Source organism: Echinococcus granulosus (assembly GCF_000524195.1).
Source record: "Echinococcus granulosus chromosome Unknown EG_S00003, whole genome shotgun sequence".
Classification (NCBI taxonomy): Eukaryota; Metazoa; Platyhelminthes; class Cestoda; order Cyclophyllidea; family Taeniidae; genus Echinococcus; species Echinococcus granulosus.
The window spans coordinates 570,897-583,260 of NW_020170383.1; the positions used below are offsets into that span (position 1 = coordinate 570,897).

At 40.1% G+C, this 12,364-nt stretch overlaps 1 protein-coding gene across 1 annotated transcript; it reads left to right on the top strand. All coding sequences in view use genetic code 11, as the record gives it.

The window, feature by feature from the left end:
• Nucleotides 1–8,630: 8,630 nt before the first annotated feature.
• EGR_00751 (hypothetical protein) lies at nt 8,631–12,364 on the top strand (the record flags this gene model as incomplete). The annotated part of the gene is made up of 4 exons (XM_024490000.1): nt 8,631–8,669; nt 9,441–9,552; nt 9,597–9,946; nt 12,152–12,364. 4 exons carry the CDS (start codon nt 8,631–8,633, stop codon nt 12,362–12,364), a joined length of 714 nt encoding a protein of 237 aa, XP_024355403.1.

Here is a 12,364-nt window from a genome sequence, read left to right on the forward strand (position 1 = left end):
GCTCACAGCATCATCAGAGGCTGCCGCTGATGATGGTGGTGCGGGCTTTGTGCCCGTCGCAGCGGATTTTATCGCCTCCAGCGATGCATCTGAAGGTGGCAGTAGTCGTTATAGGGTGAAACTGCACTATTTGTATGCATTTTATTAGTTCAACATCATTCGAACAGTGCAACGCAGTTGTCTAAAAACAAAATTTGTGTCTAGTTATTTAAATAGAATTTTGGAACGCACTAGTATACCAGAAACACTACAGCTGCTAAGGCTCAAATGCTTAATTACACACAGCGGTAACGCAGCCGTCAAAACATACCCAAAAAGCGCGAGAAAATTCGTCGTAGCTAGACAGATACATCAATAGCTAAGTCAAATTGAATGGACTTTATACAAATGAACGTAAGTTAAAGGCTGGAATGATTCTGAGACGCAAGAATTAGGTTATGCTATTGTAGGGCGAATTAACGACGTTAGTACGGTTTGTGGATCACACGAATAAATAAACCACTCTAACTCAATGGCTGCAGAAAAGCGCTTCAGCACATCGCTTCCCATATGCCATGCACGGATCCTCCAGCATCACGTACCTCCAGCACGGACAAATAGATATAAGGGCATGACAATTCACTTCAATGGTAGAGTATTGCTGGTCACAATTTAATGTTAAATGAAGCAAAATAAAAGTTGTCAGTTTTACTTTGGGTAATTTGATGTGCATATGGATTGCATCGATGAGCTTGGATTAACCCCGCTTTCGTTTTAAAAATACGCGTGACAGCTGTTTCTAACACCATCTAGCATTTGCTTAAGATTAGACTTAGCTGCCTTGTCAACAATATCTCCAAATATGACTGTAGATGCGTAGAAATGAAGAGCATTTCAAGGACTCTTTATAAAATAGGCATGTCCTCATTAGATATTTCGACTATATTAGTATATTGCGACATAATCTTCGTGCCAAACTACTTCAGGAGAGTAGATGAATTGTCCACACCAAATGTACAACCATGGAGTGACTTAAATAGGGTGAAAGCAGTCTAACAGGAGTCCCCACAAAACCTCCTCTAGTGAAGCGCAATGGACGCGCTGGCCTGAAGATGTGATGTAGTGAGTGGTAACCCGAATCAACCAAGCAACGTAAACGGTTGAATGTAGGTAATCTACTTGCACGCCCGCCACAACAGTGAATAAATTCGATCCTTCAGCTTACTTTTTTTCCTTATTCCCACATGAACATAAAGACAAACACACATAAGGGTCCGAAACAAAATCAGGAGAGTACGTGCCCGGAGCTCAGCAGTCAGCTGGGAGTGAAGTTAATCAAAAAGACTACTCCAGCCAGATTAGTCTTGGGTAAAACCCAAGGAAAAAATATCACACATGGTAGAAGCAGAAAACTGCATTGTGGAAACACTATGGCAAGGGGAGAAAAGCGGAAATATCAATAATAATAATAACAAAGGGGGCAACACCTGCATACAAAACCAAACGAACAGCAAATCACTATTTCGTGGTTTGCCTGGCAATGCAGCTTCCCAAAATCACTCGGCCAGTCATGACCATCTAGATGTGCAAAGGAATAAGATGAGCCCGCTTGGTAATTTCATTTGTACCTCTGTTCGAATATTGTGGTTAAGGTAACAAGAGCAATAAGAACACCTGAGAAAGGTGCGAATTACGTGTAGTAAGAAAGGTAAGCTACATTTATTTCTAGAACTTGTACACAAACCCGATTTCGTCAGGCAGAGTAATGCAACAGAAACATACCAATAAAAAGACTAGTCAACGATCATCCCTATTTTTATAACTTAATGAAAGGTATCAATTGAAAATACAAAATCGAAGTTTTAGGAGACCGGTTGGGTGCTTTGTCAGCATACTTAGCACAAAATTAAGGTAAAGAAACCTGCGCTTTTGTTCTATAATTCTAATGATTAGACTGTTACGTGAAAAAATTCTTATAAAATGGAAGAAACCACGATACACAGTAAAACGTCAATCGCCTGTGAAAAGCTAAATTTAACTGAAACGGCAAAGCATTTGACTCCTGAAGGATAGAAGGTTGTGACAGACTACAGGTATAATTAGCTTATCTACTCAAAAAGCTTCTGCTGCTCAGAACAGCCTCTCAACAACAAAGTGCCAGTGACGCAATCGCTCATCAAGAGTACCATCTTCCATAGGCAGGAAATTCAGGGAGCAATGCGTAAATTAATTCCCTCGGATGCTAAACGAATAGAGGATACGGGAATTTCAGCACATTTTAAGAAATGGCGAAACATCCTATGAGAAGGCATACCAAGGTGCGTAACACATTGAAACAAAAACTTTGGGATGTTGATAATGTGCACCCTTCTGAAAAAGCTTTTAAGTTTGAAATTTATACGCACACGCGGACCCACGTAAATGTGCGTTGAAAAAGAAACCATAGCAAATACCTGGGGCACCTATCATTAGTTGCAAGCTTTACGATGCCAGAGGCACGCGACGTCGGGTGATTGCAAACAAAATATTACGCGTCTTACATGCATATTTACCCGTCTCAGCGTTCACCAAGGTTCGGTTCATCACAACGGCGAGATTCAACCCAGAAAGGGAAAAGACCACGTGAGCGACGGGCTTCAAGTGGATCGTAAGGCTTGATGCCAGTCAAGTTAGCTGAACGGTGAAGTAAACTACTATTTACGCAAAAAATTACAATATTATGGGCAAGAAAGAGACATTAATAAACGCTCGCCTAAAGGGTTTAAAAATTGAACACCACCCAAGTAGTTAAACCGAACCACCAACACGAGACTTAGAACTAGAATTCACGTCAACCAAAGGTTGAAGTTTTAAGCCAAGTTAGGATGATTCACATGGCTGGGCACCAGCAAGATGTTGCAAAACCTTCTTTTGGAGACGATGGAAGGTAAGAGGATTTCAACCATGGCGTAACAATACCATCTTCAACGAAGACAGAGTATCGAGCATAGTTTACCGAATTTTGTAGGAAGATTCATCAAGGAAGGCCTTAAGTGAAGAGACCAAATACCATATATAGCAATGAAAGTGGTGCACTGCTCTGATCTGTGGAACAAGATGGTGGGAACAGGGAGCCAGGTCTTTGCTTATCATTTCCAATTAAAAGCTATTGCTGCGCTAGAATTTAACATCGATACGGGGCTGGCACTAGACACCGTACAGTTATGCACATAGAACAAAAGTATCAGAAATAACATGAACTTATAAAGTAACAATGTCTGCTAAAAATGTCCCTTGATGCACACTCAGATAAAAAGCTGTATCAATAAGATAAGCAAGAACTGATCAATCCAAAATAATGGAGAATTCTAGCTCTACAAGCAAAAAAAACTGTAATCACCGTATATTTCCAAATTACACAAATACCGCCAAGCGTGCCTGCCGAACACAGTGGCACAAAATACTGAAAATTCAATTATTCTTATAATAAGTGGAACTTTAAATTTACTTCCTATTCTAAAAGTTGCCTGAATCAAGATGGTACGCGTCAGCAGCACCTTAGAAATAGGCTAGTCGTCTAGCTGTTTATCTCAGCCATCAGTAATTCAACTAGGCTTTAGATTTTTCCAACCGAACGTAGCGAATATCAGCGTGGGGTAATATATGGGGAAGGCGCTTGGACCGCGATTGTGATTGGTTCAAGTAACGATGGATTCATGAACAAGTGTGCGAAATCCTAGAAAACGAACCACATCAATGAGTTAAAGGCTGCGGGGCCGTCAAAAGCACCCATACGCACATGGGGTACCAGAACTGAGACAAGAAAAGCCACCAGCGATGACAAACTGCGGAAGGCACGCGCACACGCTCGTGTGCCCACGCACGCACCATGACGTGGAGAGATTTGCATGTTCGTGCATGTGCCTACGTGCACGCATGCGAAACTGCTGCCGTGCGGGTGATGCGTCAGGTACGGCAAACCAATAGAGGGGGGAGGAGAGAAGGGGGACGAGAGCGCGATATGCGCGTGCGGCCGCGCCCGTACTAATGTACATGATGCAGAGACGCGCGCGAACGTATAAGACGATGACGGCATCCGCGTCTAGCCCCACATACCGTTGCTTCCACCACTTTTGTTTATCAATTCAGCTACAAACACAGCTATGATGCACCTTCCCGCTCACCGTATGCAAGTTTATCGACAGTGAGAGGAGGTTTGGTTGTTACTCCTTATGAAAACGAAGCGAACTTATTTTGAATGAATCACAGAAGTGGCATTTGCGAAGTAACAGTAGGACTTCATGAAGGGGAAGTGACTTTTGAAGAGTTAAACTGCGTCGTGAGAACATAGTGAGAAGGGCGTCAAACTCACTAACGCGCCAATCTGACCAGCACTGACTACCAGCCTTGAAAATGCACCGTCCCAAAAATATTTGGAGTCAACTTCAATAAATGGATCCTGCATGAAAGTAACCTCGCATAGATGCACACATATTCACACGGAGATGATAAACATTCTTGCGAGTCACTAGGCGAATGTATTAACAGTTATCAGTAAACAAATGTGAACCACCTACGACGACTCGAGAGTTAGATCAACACAAGCGAAGACACAAAGCCAAATACACCGCTAATAAAAGTGAAGGATCGGAGACATGTTTACCATATACCTAAAATAGCGTCAGTTCCGAAAATAAACGCTCCTTAAAGGGGACTTTGAATAAAAAGTCGACTATTTTTGCAGCACCCGGCCACTGCTTAAGAACGGTCAGTTATGTTTAGGTTAAGAAGAATTGTTGGTCTGAAATTAATTACGGACTAGTGAAAGACGGCGTTTAGCTTATACTCTGTTATGAGTAAAAAGTCGCCACAAGAAAGACAATCTGCCCGTAACGAGAATGCAAGATGTTATTATTTATAACGGCACTACTTAAATGCAAGAACATGGAAAACGCGCCATAAAAACTTGAAAGCATACGAAAATGCGATAACACACACCGAAGCAGCAGTGGGGAAATAAATTGTTCAGTGCTTCCGTTAAAGTAGGCGTGGTCATCAACAATCCTCTTGAAAGGGATGTACACATGAGGACAAACTCAACCACTGATGGGCTTAAATTATCTTCAATGTTTGCAACTTGAAGTTATTTGGAATACAAGCTTTATTGTTTGCTGAAAAAATGTTATACGTCTGCATTCAAATGCACCTTCAAGAATGATTTATTACAATAAACTTAAGCATACTTTGAGGCACTAAATCCCAGCATTGCGTCGATTGGCTGGACTTTGGAGAAGGGGGTAGCATCAAGAATTACTAATTGACACTAACCGAGAAGTACACATTAGGCAGACAATCGTCTTTATCAGTTAGAGCCTTTTAAGCTCTAGGCGTCTTCACCGTGAAAAAAAGAAGCAATTGATTAAGCAGTTTAGTAGGAGTCAAAAATAAATTAGTTTACAGATTTGAGATGAGGCTAAATGTTTTCCGTAGTCAGTGGAAAGTTAATTTACTCTCGTTGGTCACAGACTCATAGACAATGACAGCAAGAATACCTAGAAGCGGTACAAACTTAAATGTCTCATCATGAAATAGGTCAGATTGAGATCAAATTCGTTCACCCCAGTTCGAATTTCCATATTAAAAAGACCTCCGGGATACCCTTTGAATATCCCGAATCAAAGCTGAAGATCACCTCAAACTAACTGCATATTGATAAATTAAAAAAAATGTACCATGATAAACCCATTTAGAGAAACAATTTTGGGCTAATAAAGAGGTAATATTAATACCTCCCTCTAGACAAATGTTTATTCTAATGTGGGAAACTAATTTCGTCGAAAGACTGATAATTTAATTGTACTGATTACAAAACCCCAATAACCCGCTTGATAGAAAGAACCTTGATAAACAAAATTTGAACAAAATCGTTCCAGTGTAACAATCACTACCACGACTGAAGTTCTCGAGGCCTTAGACACATAATGTAACGATAAGCGATTATGGTACGGGTCAAAAATGCGCTATTATGTCTACTAAACATAAAAATAAGCTAAATTTGAAAGGAATGGATAGGGAACAAATATCAAGACTTGTGATATTAGCACACCCATAAAATTTGCAGAAAAAAATGCCTAACTGACTGCTTTGTAAACAAAAATGGTACAACGACTGCTAGTGAGCAGATGCGGTCCTTAAGAATAAATGATAGTAAAAGTGGAAGATTGAATATTCATTTTTCGTTTTAAGCGAAAGAAGATGGGTTAATGTTAGTTATGATATAACTCCTACGACAAAAAGGTTACTATTTTCTAACCACCGTATGTATAATCTTTTGTGCCACATCTGCAGGGCTGGTGCTGCAGATCTATGCACATGAAATCGAGTCAAAGTTTTGCTACGTCTCCACAAGCAAAATTGATACTTTTTAGTAGCAAACCATATAATAACCATGGCAACCAAAGGAATAATTGTGGCAAGCGAACACCTTCTGCTAACAAGTTAGCAGCATGTTTAGAATTAAAATCAGATTCACCTTTGTAAATTAGAAGCAGACACTATTGCAGCAATAATGAAACCCTCCTATATTCGGCACAGGTATCATAACTTTTAAATAACAATGCAATGTATGTAATCTTCCGAGTTACTCAATGAATATAAGACGATGAAACTAAATAATACTTTGACAATTAAACAGTAAATCATGACCAATTCAGACAATTGGCGAGAAGATTAATAGGGGGGATATTTGGACCAGTTACTTTGAGAAAACGCACGAACTAAGCAAAACGGTTCCTATTAGTAAACATTACTCAGCAAGCAACGAGAATAAAACGATGAAGGAATGAGAATGCAGATAATGGAGCTTTGTAATAGTCATAGGTATGAGCTACTGCTGTTAAAGTTGTTCCAGGAGAAAGGATATGACTGAACAGCTATAGAGACATTGCAATTCTCAACAAAAAATGTGACAAGAGTATCATGTGTTACGTAGAATATTTCAATGCGTACGTGGCCGATAAATGTGGCACTCATAACTTATGAATAGCCTACTATCCATGCACTGATCAAAGCGCGATTCTTTCACAGAACTAGAAGTGCACGCTCTTTGACAAGGAATAATTCTTGATGGAGTGAGAACGGAGACAAAAAGTTGCCATAATCAACAGAAACGCGCAGTTATTGCATATGAGGAGGTAATCCACGCAACCACCTGAAGCGACTACGCATTTAGCAGCACACACTCCATTTCGCCTCGCTTGCGTGCAAACTTATACGCACATGAGCGCCGAACATATGCGAAAATGCCATGAGGAATACACCAAGATCACCAGCAAGGTCACAAATAATATTTCAGTGACATCCAATCGAACAACTATAGAGTAGCGCAATTATAAGAGTAAGGATAAAGGGATTCAGGTAATATTGCATTAAAACCTATGTAGCACACAACATCAACAGCGGTGAGGAGTCAACCCCATAATTTCCAAAAATATGTAACGTTTTATTAGTATTAGTAAGAGGGATTTTTCCAAATAGATATCCAAGGAATTAAAAACATCCCCTGTTAGTAACGGCTACATTCTTAGAACTTCAGTTATTGGTGCACTCACCAGCATTCTGAGCATCAGTTTTTATAACATCAAAGTTGCATATGATAATCTAAATGTTGTGGTTATTAAACACAGATAGCAAAGCACGTACAAAAAGGGCAATCAAGTTATAAAATGTACAGATCTCGAACAGAAAGCTCAACTTACACGTATTTGAAACTTAAAGGCGATTTACTGAGGAAAAGTGCTTAAATGATTTGTGGTAGTCTAGCTGAAATAATTAAGCAAAAATGCCGAGAAAAGCATGTTTTATTTGCGTAGAGAAAAGGGGAAAGTGGCTTATAAGTGACGCAAAAAACAACACCGAATGACTAGAAATAAGACAACAAATAATCAGGCATACCCTGGATGTTTAAATCTTCAACTTTCATTGATTTGGTGTCCAGAAGCGTCTCAGCAGTATGTAAATTTGGTCCATTTAGGGATACAGAGGCCCTCTTTCCACCATCGTCCGGGAAGAAAATCCTATTGGCTTTCGTAATTCCTTGTACGTCAGTACCCGTAGGCGTGTTCAGGAGTTCAGCACCCTCGGGAGGAAAAAACTTTCGAACATCAGTGGCTGTATTTGGGGTTTCTCCAGAGTGAAAGGATTCAAAGGATACATTGAAAACAGATGCTACTTGCGAAGAGGTTAGTGGGTCTTGCACAACATTAGAATCCATACTAACAAAAAAGTGCGAGAACGTCCATCCGCCTTTTGCTGGGAGGGCGACCGAATGTAAGGAATGGTGAGCGAATAGCCAAACACACCCTAAAAGGCCTTGAGACAAGCATATCCATATAATCGTAACAACTAAGACTTTCAAACGTCTTTGCTGACGTCAGAAGTTAATAAAAACCTCTAAACTTTTTGACTTTATTTATCACACACGGACATTGCTTGTACTAGGGCGGTGCATGGCTAATTATCTACCAGTTAATTAACCAAATTGAGATTGATTTGCAGTTCGCTAATGGCAACGAACACTTTTTCTTTATTGGCTACACAACAAACTCGTCATTGGCGTTAAAGCCCGAATGATAAATCTCACAATATGTGGTGACAGATGCCTGTGCATTGGCATGGAAATTTCACTTGAACCTAGTACCTATTTAAACGAGGTATAGTTGTTGTCTATTCGAAAGAACCTTTTTATCCGAAAGTTTTGTGGTTTTCCTTAGGATCAGGGATGGTATTGGCTAACATTCGTTGCGGATGATTTTCTTCAAAATTCTTTTTTATGAGTCTTTTATTTTGTAATGTGTCTTTATGCCTAAAATCTCTGGTGTTCTTCTCTGACAGTTAATATCCTTGGTGGTAGCGTGTTTACTGGCAGCCGGGACTTGGTGTCACGATAGTTGATCTTTGGGGTCTGTTTTTTTGTCCATGGAGAGGTATTTTCGACATGGAAGTTAAAACACACATTTCCAAGTTTTAGTTTAATGCATGGATTGACAGTACTTCGACACCCGCGTATTTCAGCCGACTTTTATTTGATTTATTTAAAGCTCGGAAATTATTCGAGTCTTTCTGTGTGCTCCACGCTTCAGAGAGGTCTTAACTTGACTAGACGCGAAAGTGGACTGTTACTGGAGTTCATCCTTGATGACATCTTTTTCAGTTCGTATTGAGTGGTAGTGAATGGGTACTTGGCAATGTTACCCACACTTCTTAAGAGGGAACCTGGATCACATATAAAATGAATTAAAATTTGTCGGGTGCTTCTATTTTAGGGTCATGACCATTGAAACTTTTCGCTTTCTGCGTCCTTCTTATAATATCCCTCAGATCTTATTAGTTATTTGCATTTTCTGTGCGAAATTTATCTTCCTCCAACTGTGTATGGTTTGCTAAACAATATTTTGGAAAATTTGTGTTTTTTGTCTTTCTAGGCAAATTATTATGAACGCAAGAGCGAACGAGCTCTTCTTAATATGTCCAAGTTTATCGATCTTGTGGAGAACAATTATGCCGATGCAGTGAATTCTCTTCAAAAGGCTTTGAGTATGTGAACTCTTGGAGTCACTTCTTTTATCGAAATTGCTTAGACTACCTTGACAAAGCGAAGTCTGAGTTGAATATCGAGAGTGATGAACTACGTATCCTTGAGATGCGCCAAGAATCTCTCCATCGCCAATTTGACGCTCTTCGACCCTATCAATTCCTGCTGACTCACCGTTTTATCGCTAAGAACACTGCGACCACCAGCCAAAGTGTAAACTCGCGTCTGCTCAAATCGGCAGACCCCGTCGTCCTTATCGACGAATCTAACGACCACCTTCATTCGGGCTACGATCTCCTTCCTAGTAGATCGGCGACCAATTTGAAGTTGTGTCCAAAGCGCAACGACCAGAGGCTTGAGGAATGCGAAGTGCGCATAAACGAATTAGAAAAAATGGTACGCTGAATTGTTAGAACACCATATTTTCAGGTGTCCACTGTAATTTTCCCTTTTTTTAAAGGAATGCATCTCTTGGATCCTTTTTTTGCGTAATAACGAGCGTTAGTGTTGCTTGAACATCTCAGTGTTATTCGTACTGATGAATATGTTGTAGCCCTTATTTTAGCAAAGCTATTATATTTTTTATGCCCGAACTTTACTTGGTTCCCCTTTACTTCCCTCACAGTCTACTCTTTTATAATTTTTTCTTCACTTGATGTATTTATTAAGTGGCATATAATGGAAGAGCAGAGCTTAAGGGTCTTAAGGAATGCCGTTTCTATCCTTTGGAACACTGATAAGACAAACGAATACTGAAAGGACTAGATTTTAAGATGTGGATTGATTTTCCAGCTTGGCTCTTCCAGCCGACACCCTATACGGTTTCTTTTATGCAAGCCCTCGAAATGCAGGATTCGAAGTGATTGCATAGGTATTTGTCGCCTTCTTAAAGGCTTGCCCTTTCGGAGGGACCTAATCCCTTTGTTGAATTTAGAATCATACCGTTCATGTAATTGGGTCACTTTACGTGAGTTTTTGTGTCCCTCGATTAATACGTCCTCTCTATGTGCACAACTTCCTCAATTGGTCCAAGATTATTTTTGTTTAATAGCTGCATGCATTGAAATCCCTTCCTCTTTGTGTACACACACTTACATATTTAATACGCTTATCTGTGGCACGTTAAGTGGGTTTTAGTTGAAATAGCCAAATCCAAGGTTGATCCTTTCTTGAGGTGGCACATATTAGCGTCTACTATGAACAACGAAGATAGGTGAATTGGAACTTTTTGTTAGTTATCATAAGTCTTCATGTGCTTTCTTGGCAAAATACTACCTTGAGACCTAGGCTTTTTTTATTTCTTTGTCAGATATCTTAGTTTCTTATAGCATGGTATAATTTTATTGCTGATACTTTCATTTATGCGCATAAATTATGCATTGCCGAGACAACTATCAGCCTGATGAAAATGTTCCTGCAGTTTTCGGTATCAATCTCTGGGATTACTTGCAATTCTTAGGGACTTGTAAAATGCACCCGGTAGTTTATCCAAATCACGAGATTTAGATGTAGAAAAGTCTATCGATGCCCCATGTTGTGTTCTTTACTTCCCCGTTGTTTAGAATCTCAATGTTCGTTGAACTTTGTGGATGTGATTGGAGTATGCTTCCTTTACGAACCAAATTTGACTCGACTTTAAAATTCAAAGCGTCTCCAAAAAACCCATATAGCATTTGAAGGTGCGGTTGTGGAACGAGTCGCCTAAAAATTATTAACAGTTCGATTCTGGCAATGAAGTATTTAAATATAAATGTTCCACGTTCAAGGTATCCTATTCTTGATAATGGAGAGTTGTCTTGGTATTAATCAAAATAAATCGATCCTGACATGTTAAGAACAACATGCGGCAATGCTCAGCATGATTAATGAAACAATTCGTTTCCCCTTACATTAACTGGAAAGGTCGTGGACGGTATGCAGATAGGTCCCACCCGTATGCATTAATGGATGCAATAAATTTCTGCTTATCGATATGTTCCTCCCCTTTTTCCCATATTTTATGAAGGCGTGTGGTTTGAAATGATGAAAAGTGGTTTTTGTCTTGGATCGTAAATCGGTCAAACACATCACTGGTCATCTCCAAATGATCCGCTACGCACTTTACCAGGGCACTACTTAGTTCCCAAAATGCTTTGTTTCGTGTGTGAAGGACCGCAGACGGTACCACTCACTTTTTGAAGACCAGAAAACTCTTGATGAGATTTATTCATTCAATACAGTAAAACTGGAACATGTGCAAGGCCTTCTGGAGAAATGTCAAATGCTAGTCAGTCGGAATAAAGTCCTGTTCTTGCGAAGCAGTGCAAGGCCACATACGTCATATTGCAAAATACACCTGTGAGAAGACTTAAGCTATAGGATAGGAAGATGGTGCTGTCTCGCACCTCGTATTTTTTCATGATTTAAAATGAAGGTGATTACCTTTCTTAGCATAAGACAATCGCATGTCAAATAGAACAGCTGGAAAAGAAGTGAAACAGAACCAGAAATTTTTTTTTGTTTTGGAGGCAAAACTACATTGCTATCTGATACTGACCTGTTCTTCGGTTACTATTTTGATAAAAATTCCAGCCGCATGTCTTTGTCTTACCATGACAAAAGGTGAATGAACTCTCCCTGAAGCTGGAGGAGTCGGAGCGAAGAGCAGCCCTTGAGGAGAACGCGCGACTGGTGGCTGAGGGAGAACTGCTGATGTTACGTCGTCCACACTGCTGGGGTTCCACCTCTCCCCTCACCGACTCCGTTTGCAATACCATGATAGCCTTCCACCACTCTTGCCTCCCCGAACTTGCTGATTCAAACATGGGCACCTGA